This window comes from Takifugu flavidus, chromosome 16 (assembly GCF_003711565.1).
Source record: "Takifugu flavidus isolate HTHZ2018 chromosome 16, ASM371156v2, whole genome shotgun sequence".
Lineage (NCBI taxonomy): Eukaryota > Metazoa > Chordata > Actinopteri > Tetraodontiformes > Tetraodontidae > Takifugu > Takifugu flavidus.
The window spans coordinates 6,868,796-6,889,210 of record NC_079535.1 but is presented as its reverse complement, the minus strand read 5'-3'; the positions used below and the strand labels follow the sequence as shown (position 1 = coordinate 6,889,210).

Sequence of the window (20,415 nt, the reverse complement as noted above, 5' to 3'; positions counted from 1 at the left end):
CAGGACCAGGTCGACCATTCTGCAGGTTCCAGTTGACATGTGATGCTTACGAGGAAAGTCACGTTGCATTCTGAACCTCCCTGTTGTAGCTATGTGTAAACATTCAAAAAGATCAATATGTTATATGTGTTGGGAAATTAAAAACTGTGGATTTGAAATATTATTTATTTGTGTATAGGGTGTATGTGTGTGTGTGTGTGTGTGTGTGTGTGGTGTGTGTGTGTGTGTGTGTGTGTGTGTGTGTGTGTGTGCGTGTGTGTAAATATAGCCAGTTAGAAAAACATTTGTTGCAATCTGAATGTATGGAAAAAGCAGAGAAGCTGATGTAATCATATGTAACCATAGTAACGCTATAGATTACCATGTAATTTTACTGTGATGGTAATCAGCTCACCAACTTGATTATCTTGTGGGAATTGTGTTACTGTACGAAGGCTGCTGGATTTCCAAGGAAGGATACAATAAGTACGTTTTAAATGCGCGCGCTTGTGCGTGTGTGTGTGTGCGTGTGTGTGTGTGTGTGGAGAGAGAGAAAACTCTTCGCGCGTCTCTGCCATAGCTGCAATTCTGACAATCAGCTGCATCAACTTTAACGCGTTGGCGCCTGAACTCGTTCGCGTGTTTCTCAAGTCGTTCCGTGAACGGGACGGGGACGTAATTCGGAGTGACTCGAGTTAACTTAGCTGTGTTTCTGTCCAGACGCACAGAGGAGCGTGCGAGTGAGCTCTGAAGAGAAGGCAGCGAGCCGCAGCAACACCTCCAGAAGCTGCGCGCTGCCGCCGCGGCGCTCCGTCTCTCGCTTGTTTTAACGGACGTGCGTAAGTGAAGAACGCGGCTCCTGGGGTTCTGTGACAGTCCACGAGTACGCAGAGGACAAGCAAAATCCCCCCAATAAAGACAAGAATGGTGAGTCTGCATGTTTATGATGATTATCATTATTAGAGTCCAACTCCATCAGTCCGTTACGCACGGACCGGGGGCGCAGGATAAGAATTGCGTTGACAGTTGTAAAGTCCATAAAAGATCAAATCTGTGGTAATATTTGAAACTCACGCGTAATGCGCACATCTATGTAAACCTCATAGATGATACAGCAGGACAGTAATTAAATAATCCCGCAGGCTGTGGTAACCAGAGGAACAGTATAATAAAGATTGTGGATCCAAATAAAGGTGTCACAAAGTCCAGATAAAGTCAGTGCAGGATTCTGGTGACATAGACAAGATATTTCTACCATATATGAAAGAATTGGAGACATTCATTTTAAATATTTGAATTTATCCATCTCTGCTCAAGGTCATAATTAGGTCCGTTTACATGACAGCTCAAAGCTGCTGACGGTTACTGAGACCATTTTTTAAATCGGGTTTGTTCTAATTGCACCCTTGGTGTATATGCAGTTTTTTGTTCTTTTTTACATTTATAAAGCAGTGGATAAGTTAATAAAATGATGATGCCTATTTGTTTTTGTTATGCAGCTTTACTGACATCATGAGCAATTGATTTTGAGACCGCTGAAATAAAACCATTAAACGAAGAGATCACTTCAAATCCATCAACCAATAAGGCTTATATATATACATGTGTGTGTGTGCGTGTGTGTGTGTGTGTGTGTGTGTGTGTGTGTGTGTGTGTGTGTGTGTGCGTGTGTGTGTGTGTGTGTGCAGTCTGAGCTCCAAGTCCATTTCAGTCTGGAAAAATTGAGCCTTTTTTATGCTCTGAAGCCTATTTCACTTCTTAGAGAAGGCAGATAGAGCAGGCGTTGCTTTTTTACTTTAGCTGAATGATGTGTGAGATACTCTGGAAAAATGAAAAAGGATGAGCGTCATGGTCACACAATGTCCCTTTTATTTTATCCTCACAAGTGTGATTTCTCTTAGGTCTTTGCCCACAGCAGACCATTCACACACACACACACACACACACACACACACACACACACACACACACACTCACACACACACGCACGCACGCACGCACATATACACACATTCAAAGAAAACCCAAATTTGCATTTACTCTCTTATACGTTAACAGCACTGAATTAAGACAGTATCTGGGATTTTACCACTGCTGAGTTTTGCCCCACTTATCTGAGACCCTTGAGGACGAATAACAAAGAGGAAATGTTTGCAGCTCATTAAGCAAAGTATGATTTTTAATCCAATGATGGAAGGGAGGGAATGGTGATGCATAATGGTTTCCAGAATGCACTAATGAACAGTAATATCAATTTCATGCATATTATCGTCACCTAATTCTGGAATGCATAGCTTACCATTTATAACCACTGTATTGTCCTGGAAAAGTTTCATACAGGGACTCAATGTCTCAAAGCCCGAGGTGGAATGATGTTCACGCGTTCGGTATTTGCCCCAAAAGTGACTGACAGCTGGTACGAGAAGGATACAATGGGGAAAAAACCCAACCGAAATTTAATTTAAGCCGCTTTTATTCATACCACGCCCAACAAGCCACTCACAGAAGTAAAACTCTGAGGGTCATTCCATCTGATTTGAAGTTTGTATGAGTACATAAAACAATCACTGCCATATCTACCAACACGCTGTTGATTGTGCTAACTGTGGCCATCTTGTGGACTACGTCGGTACTACCCTCGTGAATCACACATTTGCACCTGCTGAGATGGACATAAACATCTCGGATGAATGAATAAACCATAATGTTTGGGGACTGTATGGATTTGGGTTTTTGTTCGTGTCTATTTCTCCATAAAACCATTTGTGATTCTTTGGGGATTTCAACTCCCCCGCCCCCCTGGAGTTGTGCCTGAGGTACTGGGTGGTTCAGCAGTGATCTTTAGCACATCAGGTTTAGCTCACTGAGCCATTTCTGTTTTAGTCATAGCACTAACTTACTGCACCTGGTTTCACTCTGGTTGGGAAAACGAGCAATGTTTCCACAACGTGCACATCAGTTCAGCATGGCGGCAGTTTGGAACAGTACGCCTGATTCGACTTGCATGTCCTCCACAGGGTGTGTAGGCCCAAGAGTGACAGCGGCAGTGCACGTAAACGTGTGACATAACAGCAGAGCAACACACAAAGACACTGTCAATGCACTTGGAAGAATGTGAGGGAATAGCTGCAGCAGGTGTTCAGGGAAGAGAAGGTGGAAAGAAAACCTCACCTCAGAGTTGGTGAACATCATACTGGTATTTTTGATGTACATGTTTCATTGATTGATGACATTTAGGCAGTGGTCAAAAGAGTCCCCGACACCATTTGTCGGCATTTTGGGTTGGGCACGTACGCTCCACGGGAATGTCTACGGAACCGGACTCACTGAAGAGTGCAAGCTCATTTAGAAGAGTCATCACGCTGGTTGTCCTGCAGGCTGTTTACAGTTCTCTGCAGTACATGGCTCAGCAGCAGATGACGAGGCTCTGTCTGCGAACAGGAATTCATCCGAATATTTATTGTTTTTGTTGCGACACTTTGAAGTTGTCCCAGAGGCGTAAAACCACAAGTTGGAAGTCTCAATAATTGAATAATGACTGTGAATAACAACATGGATGCACAAGCAGGGTGGATGTGAATGGGAAGCGAGTGTAAACAGAAGATTTTACACTGTGTTGACAGTCAGATGTGGTCTGAGGCTCAAAGACCTGCAAAACCCAATATCCAGCATTTCCTTAAGGGTGCGATCTAACCCCAACTCCAACTCCAATCCAACCCTAAACCAAAAACACTAACCCCTAACTTTAACCCTAACGGTATCCAATCCTTAACCCCTAACCCTGAACCCTAACTGTAACCCCAACACTATCCCCTAACCCGAATTCACACTAACCAACTAACCAAGCGCTAACCCTAAATGCTAAACCTAACACTAATTCCTAACCCCTAACCACAACTAACCCTAACCCCAACCTTAACCCTTCTGCTGCCTGTCTTTCTAGAATGTTTCTGCTCCCTGCTTTGATTCTAATGACCAAGGTGTAAGGTGATAACAAGACATGTTGAATTTGTTTGGATTAGGGGTTAGGGGTTAGGGGTTAGGGTTAGGATTAGGGTTACGGTTAGGGTTAGAGTTGGGTTAGGGGTTAGAGTTAGGGGTTAGGGTTAGGTGTTAGGGGTTCGGGGTTAGGGTTAGGGTTAGGGGTTTGGGTTAGGGTTAGGGTTAGGGGCTAGGGGTTAGGGGTTAGGGTTAGGGTTAGGGTTGGGGGTTAGGGTTAGGGGCTAGGGGTTAGGGTTAGGGGTTAGGGTTAGGGTTAGGGGTTAGGGTTGGGGGTTAGGGTTGGGGTTTAGGGGTTAGGGGTTAGGGTTAGGGGTTAGGGGTTAGGGGTTAGGGTTAGGGTTAGGGGTTAGGGGTTAGGGTTAGGGGTTAGGGTTAGGGGTTAGGGGTTAGGGTTAGGGTTAGGGGTTAGGGGTTAGGGTTATTCATGAACATGTTTGAACACACGAACCGTCGTGTTGCCTGGTTAAAACCGGACCCCGGTGTTTATTTCATCACATGCCCTCCCGTCAAATCTTCTTTTCACTCAGCCGAATCTTTTTTCCTGCCGAGGAATTAAAGCAGTTCACAAAACTGAGACGTATCAGTGGTAATCCCATCGGATTTACAGCCTGGATTATTTACATGGGATTGAAGTGCAGCAGACTTCAACAGACCAAGTATCTCTTTCTCTCTTTGCTCCCATTCATTCTCCCTCATCTCTCATCTCCATTATTCAAACTCGCTTCTTTCCATATCTCTCAGTCTATAATCAGTGGTTTGGAAACTTGTGTAATTAGAGTCAGACCCTTACATTCAGCCCTCTAGATCAAAGTTGTAATTATGAACCTTGATAGGTTCTCATTTTGCATGAAACTACCCACAGGGGGGTCACGTATCAGCCGGCAGCTCCTCACAGCAGCATCTAAAGCCATTAGTGGTCAATGTTTCATGATTGACTTCTTACTGAAAGACGTTGGTGTCCATTATCTGAAACCGGCAAAGAAAACTCACTCAAATGGTTGACCATCAGCAGGGAAATATGTTAAAACTGTACTGCAGAGGAGAAAAAGAGCTTTTACTGGAATCTCTTGCAGCTCTAACTCTCGGCCACAGTATTAGCTCGCTGGCCCACTTGTCCATGTTGGGGAAGATGGCTTGTTTTGTCAATCAGAGTCAATGTTCAGATATTTCTTCTTCAAAATAAGCAAGAACAATGGACAATATGTCCAAATATCCAAGAATATTTCATATACGGTAATCATATTTCTTTAGAAGAAAACAATCAATCTCCTGTTAAAACCCATTCAAAGCCAAAATTGGCTAAAATAATTGGAGTGAATGAATGAGAATGAGACTGGGGTGGTGGTGTTAATAAAGTTATGTACAACTTAGTGGAAAAAAATACATTGTTATTGATAAGTTATGTGTATACATCTGTTAGAATTGGAAATCAGAAGAAACTTAATTTGACTAATTATGAGCTTTGAATCGAGATGTTTTACTCCATGACAGCATAAATTACGTTGGATTGCTGCATTACTTAAAACTAATTCCAACAAAATCCCCGTGAAAGTTACACCTGCCCCTCCAAAGGAAAAAGATTTAGTGCTTAAAAACCCAAACGCAATATCAGAGTAATTAAAGCAGAAGGGTTTTAGAATACTTCTAAAGTTAAAAGTGTTTGTCGGCGTGTCGATACTGCAGTTCAGATCTGGATGAATCATACAGTGGGTTGATCAACGCAGCCCACGTGTGAGCGTCTACGCTGAGCTCGCGCTACACTGGGTCATCAGCTGCCAATGCTGCAGATGAAGCACCAAGCGCTCAAGCACTTCCTCCTCCCTGCGTGTTGAGGGCTGCAGCTCCGCATCCTGTCTCAGCAAACATGCTCACCTTAGACCGCTGTCGTGACAGTTGCACCTGAAGCTCCATTTCCATCTCCGAAATCTGACTTTCTCTCACTTCCGTCAATTTATGACAGCACAGCAAGCGTTTTTGGCTAAATTTCGCCAACAGGGAGTTGTAGCGAACGACATTTGAACTTCTATTAGCCGCAGTCCATCAGTTTTCGATTAGTTATTGTGCTGGATTAGTGTTTATAGAGTCAAGTTGGGTTATTACTCACCCCCGAACAGGAAAGCTAACATCCGCCGTTGTCTCCAACGTCGGTTGTAGCGCTCTCGCTTCGCATTTATGACTCACAGACACTCGAACATAAAAGATAAAGATGAGAGCTCTCCTGCATCGATCACAAATGTTCAGTTTTTACTTTGTTTTGGCACAGCTATTCATGTGTTGGTCAGAGTTTATGCATATCATCACCATTATTACATGTTCTTTTTCGATTAAAAACAAACAAAGAAAGATTCAGAAAGCAGCATTACTCATTTCTCTACGTGACTGCTGCTTTAGTGCTGTTTTCAGACTAATCAGGATTAATACTGAGCATCAGCCTCTGCCTGAAATTATGAACTGAAATAGCTTTTGCACTGTTTATTCTATGTTTCTGGCAGTAAATACACTGCAAGAAAGAATTGAAAATAAATCTAAGAGCGCCCCCCCCCCTTCCCCCCAAAAAGAACTAATTCCCAGTTTTATGCATAGTTTTGCTTTGTTACTGTGACGCAGCTTCACACTCAGAGCTGGTGTTCCACTCTAGTGAAGATGTATTTCTCAGCTTGGCTACAAGGTTACGCATATTGAAAGAAGACGGGACTTCGGGGTGTTATTCACGCTGGCGGCTTAAATAAATAAGTGGTGCTCCCCGTTTGCAAAGAAATTGGGCTTATTGTTAGCTAGCCGGAGCACATTAGCAGATGCATCCAATTAGCAGATCCCATTCATCGCGCTGTTTAAGCTACCCTGACGGCCTACTTTTCCTGCTTCCTCTGCAAGCCGCTTTGCAACCCACCTCCACCCCAGCTTTCATTTAATCAGCGTCATTTATGTCGTTGTTGATGCCTGCTGAGGTCCGTATCCAGGGGGACTTTGATGCTTTGTGCCATGTCTTGGCCTTTCCATGCAGACACAGGCAGGGAGGCTCCAACAGAGCCGTACACCAGAAAATCTTTCATTTCACGCAGGTCCCGGCAATTCTGTGGCAGTAGGTGAATGAACTGCTTAATTTTTAATGTACTGCCATGGCCAGTGGTGAATAAATATGGTAATATTTAGTATTGCAAAGACATGGACATGTTCTCATGGTAATTGCAATAATTGACTCATTAGCACAGACTAATGTCATTTGTAGGACCTATTTCAGTGTCTGTAGCTCATCTACATATTCAGCGAGGTATATGTTACCGGGCAATGATTGCTGTCTGCAGTGAGAGGTGTTTGGTGTGCATGTAAATTGATTTTTTTTTAAAAACCCACATTGATTTAAAAAAAAAAATCCATTAGTGTGAAAAACTAAGGACTGAATAGTTCTCAATACAGTCTAATGAGCTGTGTTCTGAGACCGGCATTAGAACTGGGATTGGAACTCCTGCAGCTCACTGGAATCAGGGGCCTCCAGTGCCAGCTCCTGTAAGATTTAATTGGTATTTTATGTCTGTGCTTACATTGGAGGCTGCGAGTAGGAGGATGGTTGGAAGGCAGTGCGGATGGCGATCGTACGTGCACAGCCCACGCGGACCGAGAAAAATATCTACTCTCCACTCTCGCAGGCATCTACCAACAATGGAGGATAGATCGACCCTGAGGAAGCGATGCAGTGGCATTTCACTCTTCTTTGAAGTGCTGCGCGACTTGGCAACGTCTTACTATTCATACATGGTAGCCATTCATAAAAAGCTTCCTTGCACAGTGCATTATCGCACTTCAGTGTAATTGCGGCGTGCACTGCGATCTTCAGGCTGTTCTTTGACACCATAGTTCTGAGTTCATGTCCAATGTTCAAACAATCCTACTAATCTATATTTTATACTTTCATTTTCCTGCACTTGATGCTGGCCAGCATATTATTCAGCATTCCCAGCGTACTACGCAAGCTGCAGCACTCAAGTGGGGGGATGTTACAGTAGCTAAATCAAACAATGGGGGCTTGGATTGCACGACGAGCACAGGAACAATATTGGCTGTTAAAATGCGGCTGTGCCGTGAGAAGGCAAAAGGTGTGGGAACAAACACGGGGGACATTGAAATATGTGATTTATGTGAGCTGGTGAGAGTGTACTATATTATTTTCCTTATGAGGGCATAATATATCAGAAAAAAATGCTACTTTCAGGAGAATGTCAATGAAAATGACAGCCCGCGGTTGGTATCTGTTAGAATAAATAAATAAAAGGTAGATATTCAGAGCACTGATAGCGGCAATTCTGCTTTCGGCCCCGCCGCTTGATGCTTTCTGCCAAGAAATCCATCTGACGGAGAGCCACTTCTGTCAGAGCGTATTACAAAGAGGTAGAGAGCCTGAAAGCCTGGACGGATTGGCAGTGTGGAGCGGGAATAAGGTTTGCGTTCTGTGCCCGTGTTTCTGTTTTCAGTGATTATTTTTAGTTTCTTCTAATGGTTCGGTTAAATTGAGAAGAAGGGTTGGATTTGGATTACACGGCAATGAGACCCGATGGCACTGAGGTTATGAAGCCGTGGTTTGGGTTGAAAATAAGCCATCCCATTACACCACTGCACCATTAAGAAAGGGAGCTGGTAAATCTATATTTCCACCTGAGCCAGCCGCACACAATAAAGTATGTCATCATCAACAGGACGATCGGCCCGTTTTCAGATCTGTGTGGTGGCGAGGGAATGAATTTCAAATGGTTGCTGAAGCTTTTTGAAGGAAATCCAACTCAAGCGCTTCCCAGTGGAAATGATTTGCTTACTTGAAGCCAAATTGCCAAGAAAATAGCTGCAATTTCATTCCAGGTAAACTTGCCATCGATGTATCGATGCTGGCTTTTTACCCCCTACACACACACACACACACACACACATCGGTACCTCTATCACTATGAGGACTCTAGCCATAATTTCCAAGACCCTAAACATCACCCTAAACATCACGATTAAACTTCACCCCAGTTTCAATGTCGCTAAGGCCAGACACGATGTCCTCACTTTGCTAGTGAAATGCATTTTACTAGGTACTCCCTCAGTAGCATGTGCAAGAACACACACACCAGCACAGACACACACTCCACCCTTATTTACCTACCGTTTACGGCACGCTCGAGTAGACAGCAGACATTAGCTGACAGCGGAGGCAGCGATGGCTCTCCCTCCTCCGAGTTAAATCAATTAGCCCATCTCCAGTGGGGCCGTGTTCTGTTTGCAGGCCTGCCAGGTTCATCAGGTTTCTGACCGTCGAGGACACGCTACACCATCTGCTTGGACTTGGCCCAAACCTTAAAGGAATGATTTGGTTTTTGTAGTGAATGGGCTGTGATGTAATGAGGCCAGGGCTTGACATGGATCCGGTTGTCCCCCGCTCCTCTTTTCCACCTAGTTTTCTTTGATTTTTTTCCTCCTCTCTTTCTAAAAAAAAACCCCTTTGATTTCGAGGAGAAAAAAATGCATTTGTGGTGAGCCGAGCCATCCCTCGTCGTATTTGATTAATCTGGAAAACCAGATGAAGACAGAAAATATATTTCGCCGGAGCAGTCCACTGTCCAATTTCAGAAGGGCCTGTTTTTGATCAGAACTCCTTTCCTCTCATTCATTCATGATTGAGCCCATTACCTCATTCTGCTATAAAGCAGACGTTTGGAGATAAGCCTCTTCCCAGACTACTTCAACTGTTCAGCAATCTTTTCAGACGCGCTGCTGAGTGTGTTGTTGAATGCGTGTCTGTTTTCTTGTATCTTTATATGTGGACATGATGGGTTTTTTTCGTATTGTTAAAAGCACTCTGAGGCCGAGGACAGAGTGTGCAACAAGCACGAGGCAGCTGATTGAATACATCATCCCTTCCATGCCCATTTTCTCACAACGCTCACACACATATTTGAGATCCCACCGGCAGGAGTTTGGCGCGTATCACTGTCATCTCTGCTGATGCCAGCGCGATCCTCACGCTGTGTAATGTTTCGCACATCAGCAGTCACGGCTTTCTCTATCGCATCTGCACATCACGCGTTCGGTCTCCGGAGCTGAGGGGTCTCTTCGGAGCAATGGCGGCAGGATGTTATCAAAAACAAGTGTTATATAACGTCGGCTGAAGGATCTGGCCTGATGATGCTGCGGTGACCATCTGTGGAGTATGTTAATGGTTTTACATACATGGAAAGTCTTCTTCAATGTTCAAAAGCTGTTGGAAAAGGAGGAGGTTTTTTGAATTGGTTCCTACCATTCTTTTTCTTATATGGGGAACACATAAATACTCCTGTATACCCCCATCCAGCCATCGGATTGGTCCATCTATACATTAATTTTAGACCAGCTTCAAATTCTTTAATGGATGAATTTTTATCCATCCATCCATCCATCCATCCATCCATCCATCCATCCATCCATCCATCCATCCATCCATCCATCCATCCATCCATCCATCCATCCATCCATCCATCCATCCATCCATCCATCCTGTGTTCACTCCCATTTGAGGCACCTTCCATCACGTGCACACTTTTGTGGGAGCAACTGGGAGTGAAGAGATCTTCACATAGAGGGAACCTGAGCCAGATTCAAACCCAGAGCCTCTCTCTCTATGAGGCTTCCTTTGAATCTCACTTTAAACTGGCCATGTAGCCTCTCTGCCGCGCTGTTCTGAGATGATGAGATGATTTGCTGTCTTCTAAAACACTAAAGCACTAAATGCTTTTAATGTTCTGCAAAGCCTACGTAACTTATTGCGCTCATCAGGGGGTGCATCAAATTCAATATCCACACTTTAGGCCTGCCACAAAAAATGATGATTTCTACTTTAGCTTTGCAATAAAATCCTGAACACCTTATTCCCTTTATTGTTGTAGTACACTGAACTCTGAGCGTGCACATTTGGACATTATTGCAGTAAAGCATTAACCCCTTCTTTAGAAGGTTTTAATCACAACTGAGGAGTCCATCAGGATGTTTCCATGTAGCGCACGATACTGTACTTCCTTATTGAATAAGTGGTCAGTATACAAGCAGCTGCTGTTAAATAATTAATTAAAACAAACCCAGCATATGTGAGGAGAGCAGGCAAAAGCCTTCCATGGTGATTAACAGTCATCCTGCGTATGTCCTCTTCCCCACTGGGATGTAAGACCACATTTCCACATTTCAGATCTCGGCTTTCTCATTGTACTTGAAAGTATGTCAGCATCCCTCTTTTGATCTTATTTTTCCTTTACTCCTACCTGGGGGAAAAATAGAGGGAGAAAAGAGTCTTTAAGTCATTATTTGTAGAGTTTCGTAGCCTTCACGGGGACGTGAAACACACTCTATGTTTGTGCTACCAAATTGGACTAAATGAGGCAAAAAGTGAAGGGCTGTTTATGAGTTCTCTTGACTGTGTCCACTGGAATATTTAAAGTCCCTTCAAAGGAAAAGGTGAAGATGCCTGACAATGAAAAACAAATGGTTGAAATGAAATGCAATTACTTTTCCCCCCTTTTATTGTTTCTAGAGGAATTTTGTGATACGGCCACTGCAGACTCCTGAGAGTGAAGCACTTCTGATCTGATAACATCCTCTTATCTTATCTCATATGCAGCACAATAAATTAAAATGCTGCACTTTGTACTAAAGTAACTGCTCTTATATTAACATTTTTTCATTCATTTTAAGCCAGATTAATATAAGTCCTGTGAAATGTTTCATGTTTATGCCTGCTGTGGATTTTAGTGTGCAATTTAATGCAAGAATTCAGTACAGTAACTGCAATGTGTGGGTGGTTTGTCTGTATTAAGTGCTAATGCAGGTTAAAGTTACAGGCTTTTACTCTCCCTAATGTGCGGAGGTATGGATAATGTGTGTGTGCACGCACATGTTTACATTAGAGGGGAGGGGATAAAGGAAGTGAAGTTCAATACAGCTAATGCTCCCTCTCATTTGTTTCAGCTAGGATGAAGACACTGCACAGGAAGCTGGACACAAGCACTGATTTTGCGACAACAGTGAGGAGAAGCTAATGTATTTGACTCTGGGAACCTGAACCGAAGCTTTTAGAATCCCTGCGCATCAGCATACATCTTTATAACTGCCAACTGCTGGTCGGATATCCAGCGTAATGTACAGGAGTAATAGGATTTTTCCCTGTTTGACTTTGATGTGGAGGATACAACTGTAATGTTTGGACTTTCCACAGCCAGCGGAGACATTAGACACAGCCAAGTTTCAATAGAAACTTCAATTTAGAAGAATTCCGTGGACGGTTAAATATAAGGTAGACAGCAAGGGAACCATTGTGTCTGTACAGGGCATAATCTTTGTCCTACATACAGCCGCCCGCTGAGCCTTATTGAAAAGGAGGCGCCCATTAAAGCAGTTGGTAGATAGGAAGGTTTGAAGGTCCAAAGGTGTTGTTGCTGCCTGTCTGCCACTTGGAGATGAGATAAGAGCAGAGGGAAAAGAAAAGGGAAGTGCCTGTCTGACAGGAGCCGAATACAGATTAGGATTTTCTCTCCAGCAGCTTCACCAGTGAGGCGAATCAATAGAAGAAGCAGAATGGACAAGGTAGTCAGCTTCAATTACAGGTGCATTAGATGTAAACCCAAATGATGAAATTACACACTTGAAAAGGAATGATGTGAAATCATACCGCAGTACCAGGGACGGAGAAAGTCTGCAGCCAACACCAACAGTGTAATAATTCCTCTGTAAAAACTCCCTAAAACCATGAATGCCATTTACCAACCATGATGTGGATGGTCTGAAAGTTGGGACAAAAATCATGGAGCTGGACAACAACTCACTGGACTACTTTTCTAGCAATTTCACGGACATTCCGAGCAACACCACAGTCGCACACTGGACCGAAGCCACCCTGCTCGGCCTCCAGATTTCCGTGTCTGTGGTGCTAGCTATCGTCACCCTGGCGACCATGCTCTCGAACGCCTTCGTCATAGCCACCATCTTCCTGACGAGGAAGCTCCACACGCCCGCCAACTTCCTGATCGGCTCCCTGGCCGTCACAGACATGCTGGTGTCCATTTTAGTCATGCCGATCAGCATCGTCTACACCGTCAGTAAAACCTGGTCACTGGGGCAGATAGTTTGTGACATCTGGCTGTCGTCTGACATCACCTTCTGCACAGCCTCCATCTTGCACCTGTGCGTCATTGCACTGGATCGCTACTGGGCCATCACGGACGCGCTGGAGTACTCAAAGCGGCGTACCATGCGCCGGGCTGCGGTCATGGTAGCGGTGGTGTGGGTGATCTCCATTTCGATTTCCATGCCTCCGCTTTTCTGGCGGCAGGCCAAAGCCCATGAGGAGCTGACAGAGTGCATGGTGAATACTGATCAGATCTCTTACACGCTATACTCCACTTTTGGCGCCTTCTACGTCCCCACAGTGCTTCTCATCATCCTCTATGGACGCATCTACGTTGCGGCCCGCTCTCGGATTTTCAAGACGCCGTCGTACTCCGGGAAACGCTTCACCACAGCGCAGCTCATCCAGACCTCTGCAGGGTCGTCTCTCTGTTCTCTTAACTCTGCCTCCAACCAGGAAGCGCACCTGCACTCAGGTGCGGGCGGCGAAGGAGGAGGATCTCCTCTGTTTGTGAACAGTGTGAAGGTGAAGCTGGCAGACAACGTGCTGGAGCGAAAACGCCTGTGTGCAGCCCGGGAGAGGAAAGCCACCAAGACGCTGGGCATCATCCTGGGCGCTTTCATCATCTGCTGGCTTCCGTTCTTTGTCGTCACGCTTGTCTGGGGCATATGTAAAGAGTGTAGTTTCGACCCGCTGCTTTTTGATGTGTTCACCTGGCTGGGGTACCTGAACTCCCTCATCAATCCTGTCATCTACACCGTCTTCAACGACGAGTTCAAGCAGGCGTTCCAAAAGCTCATCAAATTCAGGCGATGATCTTGAAGAAGAAAAGTGTTCTAAAACCAGGGACAAAGTTAAAACAATAAGACTAATGAGACTCCTGCACTTAAATGTTCCATCCTGTGACCACACAAGGGTTGTGACTTTAGTTTGTTTCCTAGATCAAACAGCTTTGTGCCATGGCGCTTTAGATTCCTACAGCCTATCCTTCATGTGGACAGCATGCATGCTAAAGTAAAAGATTTTAAATTGATTCATTGTGGAAATCGTCGTTAAAAACTCAAAGAAAATGGGATTCCAAGTCTTGATTTTCTTGGTACAACGAATATAAAAAAAGTCTTATAAGGTGACTGTATGGAACAAGTGGATGGGGTAACTGCAGGGGGAAATGAAAAGCCATCAAAAATAAGTTGTCTCTTCATCATACTGTATCTGCTGCTCACATATAACGTTTCTGTGGTACAGTAAAATACCTAAATACTAGAGACCCAGTAATTTATTTGAAGCTGTGCGTCTTTTTTTCTGTGTGAGTGCATCTGATGGTAGTCACTGTAATATATGCATGTGTGAGCGATGGAGGATTGTCAAGTGTTTGACATTTATACATGATGTTCCAAAGCGAGGCGAGGCTTATCTCATCGTGGCTGAGTTGGAAATGGAAAACAGCATTTTCACTCTGAAATATACTAGCACAATGGCAAGAAAAAATAAAACAAAATAAGATATGTATGAGAAGCCCGGGTGAAGGTGAGAGATCAAACTGACAGCAACTGCATTTTTAGTAGTTTAACGTGTGTGTGTTTTCTAAATTTATGTGCATGATTTATCGGAACATCGGCGTGACTGGCAGGACCAACGCATTAAGATGTTAGATGTTAAAATTGACTGAAGGGGAAGAAACAGCTAATTTTAGTCCCTTTGAAGCCATAAATTCATGCTTCTGTTGACATTATGAATCAAAAAAGCAAAAAATCACTATAAATTAAACAAAGCTAGATAATAAATAGCAGACAGGGTTTGAGGTCATAAGCTTAAATAAGAATATTAGCTAATAGAATTCCTTGGTGACTTGTGACCCTAGATGTCCTTTCTAAAGAAATTTAGTATGTGTGTAGGTGGTGGCAGCATCCAATAATTAAAATACAAACTGCATAGCTGTCCTCGATCTCCTCAGTCTTGAATAAACTAATTTTCTTGACAGCTACTTTAGGGGTTAGCACAGGAAATGTTTACTTTTGTAATGGCTTTTCATAGTCCAAATGGTTTATGTGTTCTGATCTGACTGTAGAAACATGGTAGAGGAACCGGTTTGTTAAGCCCTTTTTTATATTGGAATGATACCGCTTCCATTTTCACTGATAATGCAGCTGTGATGAGCCAACCGGCGATTGCTGAATCAACTCCTGGATTCATTCCAGAAGAACGTCTGGTGGGAGTGTGCAGACATCAGGTCAAAGGCTGGTGGCAGGAAATCAGCGACACACTCCTAAAGAGTCGTTCACACCTGTCCTGCAGGTGAGATTTGATGTTGCTCTGTCGCTTCTCAACCGTCTACAGAATGTGGGTCCGCTCACACGCTGGCTAAGCAGTCAGTGGTACCATGGTGGACAAGACCTCAGGTTACAAATGTTGAACTGCATACATCATACATGCTCCCTGGTGAGTGAGGTGACTGTGGAGTGGACAGGAGCCTCCACATTTGTGCGTAAGTGTCCAACTTCATCTGATTGTGTAAATTTGCCTCACGCACTTTATAGTATCAATATTCAATCATCACCTTTAATCAAAAGTGTGTGTACACATCAAAGCTTTGCCTGTATTTGCTTGAACTTAAATGGGTGTGTTTGGTACATCAGTGAGTCTCCCTCGTTAATTGGGAGCCCCACTGTCAATAACAGAGTGGGTGAGGACCTCTATGATGTTGTTCTCCTCCTTCCCTTTGAAGCTGTTAATGAACATTTACAGAACCACATAGATACACACAGTGTAATGGTATGAAACATCTGCAAAAGATAGTAGAAGCATACAGCAAAATACAAGTCCCAATTTAAATCTGCATCTTTTCTTATCCTGGTGGTCTATCAACTGCAGGATGAAAGACACAAATTTAGCACCATGGCTAATTAAATATGCCAGTCCAGACAGGCCCTCATTATCCTGAAGGTGTAACTAAAATAAATAAATTCTCTTCAAATATACAGGAGCTGAAACACACAACAGTGTTAAACAAAACAATTAAGTCATGGTGATGGACCCACCAGCTATTGATTTGTGCCGCTGGGTAACTGGCCAACAAATGTGCCTATATCAATTATTGTGTATGAGAGATGTTGAAATTCAATTTAATAAGCGGTGTGCCTGGATTAAATAAGCCTCCATTCCAACAAAATAAAATAATGTCCGAATTAGTTTTTTTTAGGGTTTTTTGGTGGGTGACTGAGGGAAAAAACAGAGAGAGCCCAAATGCTGTCAGTGTGGATTAGTGTGAATAGGAGCTGGATTCAAACAAGGTGAGATTGCCTTGAGCAGGTATACCGTAAAGGTCAGGGCTCACTTAATCTCTTGGGATGAGGGCTGTCACTTCTTGACTGGTGTGTGAAGCAGGGAGCTGGACGGGAGCGTGGAGGGAAACAGCTGAATGAGGAGACGGGAGTGAGAAGCATGTAACAATGGGGTAGAATTCAGAGAGAACAGATGGAGGCCCCTTCAGACGTGGTTGTCTGAGACAGATACCAGCAGGCTTTATTAACTCTACCACCTAAAGAGTGACAGAGAAGCTCCGAGCATCATGGGAAGATCCTCTAGTCTACACCTCCAGCTGGGCCCTAATTATGAGCTTAATCAAAAGGTAAAGCAGTGACTGCACCTTAACCTGGCGGGGAAAGACACTTCCTCAAGACAGGAGCTGGACCTGAAGAGGAAGGTTCTGGCTCCCAGAGTGCATTTATGAATTTTTGGGAGCTCCTGTAAATTTAAATAGCACGGGTATTTTAGTAAGGCGCTCACATTTCTACATTATAAATGGTGTCCAAAATGTCTCTTCCCATTAGCCCACATGGAATTAGTCCCGTGATGGTTTGTTCCTCTCTGAGTGTGGAATGCTGTGGGAATATTACCTATTTTGCAAGTATTCCGACCATGAACTGGAACGTAGTAGAAAATGAAAATGAGAATTCTGCCTGAAGCTGGACCCTCAGTCGTGGCAGTGACCATGTCTGACTGGGACTGCTTGTACAAATGGTGCAGGTTGAATTCACTGTGCTTCTGACACATTTGAACAGCCTCTGCCGCACAGACATTGGTTTCTCCCCAGGTTGTGTCTGCTGTCGAGAGACCTGTCAAATCTTTCATGGCAAACTTCTTTGAGCCGCATACGGTTGTACAGCAGCAGCGGCCCAACCAACCGGTTGATCTGGGCAATTAGGAGCGGTCCAAATGGTCCAAATCACATCTGATCTCCATATCATTCTTTGGACTGATGCAACCAATTGCAGTGAGCCAGCAAGAGATAAATTATGCATTTTCCACCCTCAAAATCAGACAGGAAGCTGTCCTAAGTGATGTCGCACTTTCAACAGCGTGTAATATGCATACAGATCCATACGTGCATGATCATAACTCACCTTTGTTGAAGAAAAGAGGAATCTACATGATGGTGAACATCAGACGTAAATGATTAAATGCGTGCATGAATATTTTACATTTCCTTCCTCATGCATGATAATCAAGCCTAATTCATATGTACCGCAAAGGCACAACGGGGACATTCACGCTGCGGGAAGTGGAAGATACGACAGGCTGGATTCCAAGGAATGAAATGATTTAGACTGATGCAGCGCTAATAATACATGGAATTCTTTTGTACAGTGGAACAGTTGGCTCCAAGGGGGGCAGCAACTGAGGCTTACGAGGGTTAAATACAAGCAGCCTCGCACCAGCAACCGTCACTTCTGCCTGAAAAATTGAAGGCAAAGACAGGAGGGAGGACTTTAACCACGGATGGAATTCATTCAGTGATAAATCTTTGTTTGTGTAATTGTCACCTCTGTATTCTTGTACATTTAGTGTCCCCACATGCGCTGCAGCTCTTTTGAGTTTGCCTTGTTAATGTTTCCCATCCATTCGCCAAAGCGTGTTAAGTGCAGAGTTTTATAGTTATTCCACCATTTTCATTTTTCATCTCAAAGCAGATGTGTTATCACACGTCTGCACCTGGGACCAAACCAAACGGGGAGGGAGGGGGTTCAAACAACCGGCTGCAAAAAGGGTTGAAATTCATGGAGAAGCACTTTTTATTTGCTGAATCAGTGAAAGCACAGATGTGTTGAAGGTTAACCAAGCAAGGAAATGGCCTCTGGTGAAAGCTATGTGCACTGAAAACCCTGATAAATGACCGTTGAGGCTGAAGTTAAAAGGGATCCATGTATGGAGTGGAGAATCATTTCTTTAAGCACTAGAAAACGGTGTGATCCTCCTCAGTCAATACAGTTTATTGGAATACACAGACCACTGTAGGCTGCTCAGGTAGTGCAGCGCATGCAAACGTAGGAGTAAGTAAAGGGCCAGAGGAGCCACAGTCGAGGTAATTTCAGCGAGATTGGAGAAAAGAAAGAGGTATCAGCAGGGGAGTCACCGCTGAACCCCGAAGTCTCATTTCTAATTGTTACAACACACAGCCGCCATGAATCACAGCCTCTTCTGTTCACAATCAGGCCGTGCAGAGGTGACATCACCCACGCCAGATTTACCTGTCGGTGAGCTGACAAATTAGAACATCAGTTAAATCAGCGGTTTGGATTCAAATTTAAAATGATGACAGAATTTTAAACCCACTGCTAGACGAACATTTTGGACAAGTTGACTCATAGTGTTCCCCAAACGACAGACATTTCTATGAATATGTTTTTTCTTTTTTTACCAAACTGCAGTTTTTCCCATTTTCTCATTCTCTGATTCTCTCATTCACTTTCAACACTTTCCTGTCAAAGGCAGTTTGGCATCACTTTTACTTGGAATGGGTTTTTACAGGAGCAATCTTTTAGTAAATATTCGGAAGGGCGCCCCCCCGAGACCACTTTGTCACTCTAACGCCTCTTTTCTCCAGTTTTGACGGGTGGCAGTATATCAACTACAGCTTAAATCATTTAGAAAGCCGTGAGTTTTAAAAAGCTTGACACCACGGAGAAATAGTAATGAATCGTTTATTTATTTCTACAAAAAGTACAAGTAATTTTACTAGAAGAAAAAAAAGAATAAATTATAAATAAATACAGAAAAACAGAAAAACAGTACGAGTGGGCTGTCATCTGAGCTTGAGTCTCTTATTAAAAGGAAAAACCCAGAGTAATTGAAGCGAGTTAATATTTCCTTGTAGCGAAACATCTGGAGAACATCTGGATCTGGAAGGTCTCACTTATTATTGCCTGAATCCTCCTTTTATGGCTCTTAAGTAGAGGCTTTGGAGGTTTTACATCTAAAACATTAACATCTCATCTCTGACTCACTTGCAGATGTTTAGATATGAGGGGGAAATCAGTCATCACAAAAAAAGTCATAAATGTTTTCATTTTGATGCTGTAGTCAAAAAAAAATATTATGGTAATATACATTTTTGGCAGGAAAACAATTGCTCGTAAACACACGCACACACACACAAACACACACGCACACACATTCACAACACAGATGAATCCCTCGTTATTTTTTCAATCCCAGCTTCCTGTCTTAGTAAACTGCTGCCAAACATCCGTGCTGGGTGATATGTTATTTCCACATTTGCTGCGATGCCTTCAAGTAACAGTGGGACTAATTAGTGTGGAATGGCAAACCAAATGGTCTGCTTTCTACACATTTGGAAATACACCACTAATTATTCACATGATTACTCTAATTATGCAAATCTCAACCGGTCCAACAATCACGTTTTTTCGGTTATCTGACTGCGTCAGCTTTTAGCTGCAACATGTTTAAAAAAAAAAGGAGATTTCCTCAGTGGTAAAAGCTTTGAAGCGTGGTTTGACAAGGCCGTCATTAGTGATCAACAACTCCCACACAGTAATGAGCAATCATGTAATTACGCATTTAAAAGCTCTTTATTTAAAGACCGATGATTGATGTAAAATGATTTACATTCAAAGCCCTGTTGGTGTCTCATGTGTTTGTTTTTTTTAAACTGGAACATTTCTTTTCCATCCTCCTTTGGTTCTGAAGTCAAATTGAAATCCCAGAGACTGGGCTGAGTTTGATCTTTCCTGCATCCAGACAGCAGCGCTCCCTCTGCAGCAGCGCTCTGCTGCAGGTATAGGTCAAGCTGGATCGTATCTGCTTTTAGGGCACAAGCACCTTTTATAAATGTGGCAACGTTGGCCTTTCTGTCAACCCCCGTTTCAGTCTGCAGCCACCTGTGGAGACCGGATTAGCCCAGGGAGGCGATTCTTTTACAGACCCCACCAGAAGGGAGGAACAGAGCCGACGCAGAGGGGAGCGGAGAGGCTGCAGTCGGGCGGAGACGAAGAGGAGCAGAAGGTCCT

The 20,415-nt window shown here is 43.6% G+C and overlaps 1 protein-coding gene across 2 annotated transcripts; it reads left to right on the top strand.

Moving 5' to 3' along the window:
- The first annotated feature begins 519 nt into the window (after positions 1 to 519).
- htr1d (5-hydroxytryptamine (serotonin) receptor 1D, G protein-coupled) lies at positions 520 to 14,380 on the top strand. Of its 2 annotated transcripts, none has more exons than XM_057011918.1 (2): positions 520 to 906; positions 11,954 to 14,380. In XM_057011918.1, exon 2 carries the CDS (start codon positions 12,731 to 12,733, stop codon positions 13,919 to 13,921), a length of 1,191 nt encoding a protein of 396 aa, XP_056867898.1. In that variant the 5' UTR covers positions 520 to 906; positions 11,954 to 12,730; the 3' UTR covers positions 13,922 to 14,380. The 2 variants fall into 2 exon arrangements, with proteins under 2 accessions (XP_056867898.1, XP_056867897.1); XM_057011917.1 differs by having other exon boundaries at positions 11,950 to 14,380.
- Positions 14,381 to 20,415: the final 6,035 nt, after the last annotated feature.

Bases quoted from the DNA above. Each gene is read 5' to 3' on its own strand.
- htr1d (XM_057011918.1), top strand. From the start codon at position 12,731: ATGCCATTTACCAACCATGATGTGGATGGTCTGAAAGTTGGGACAAAA.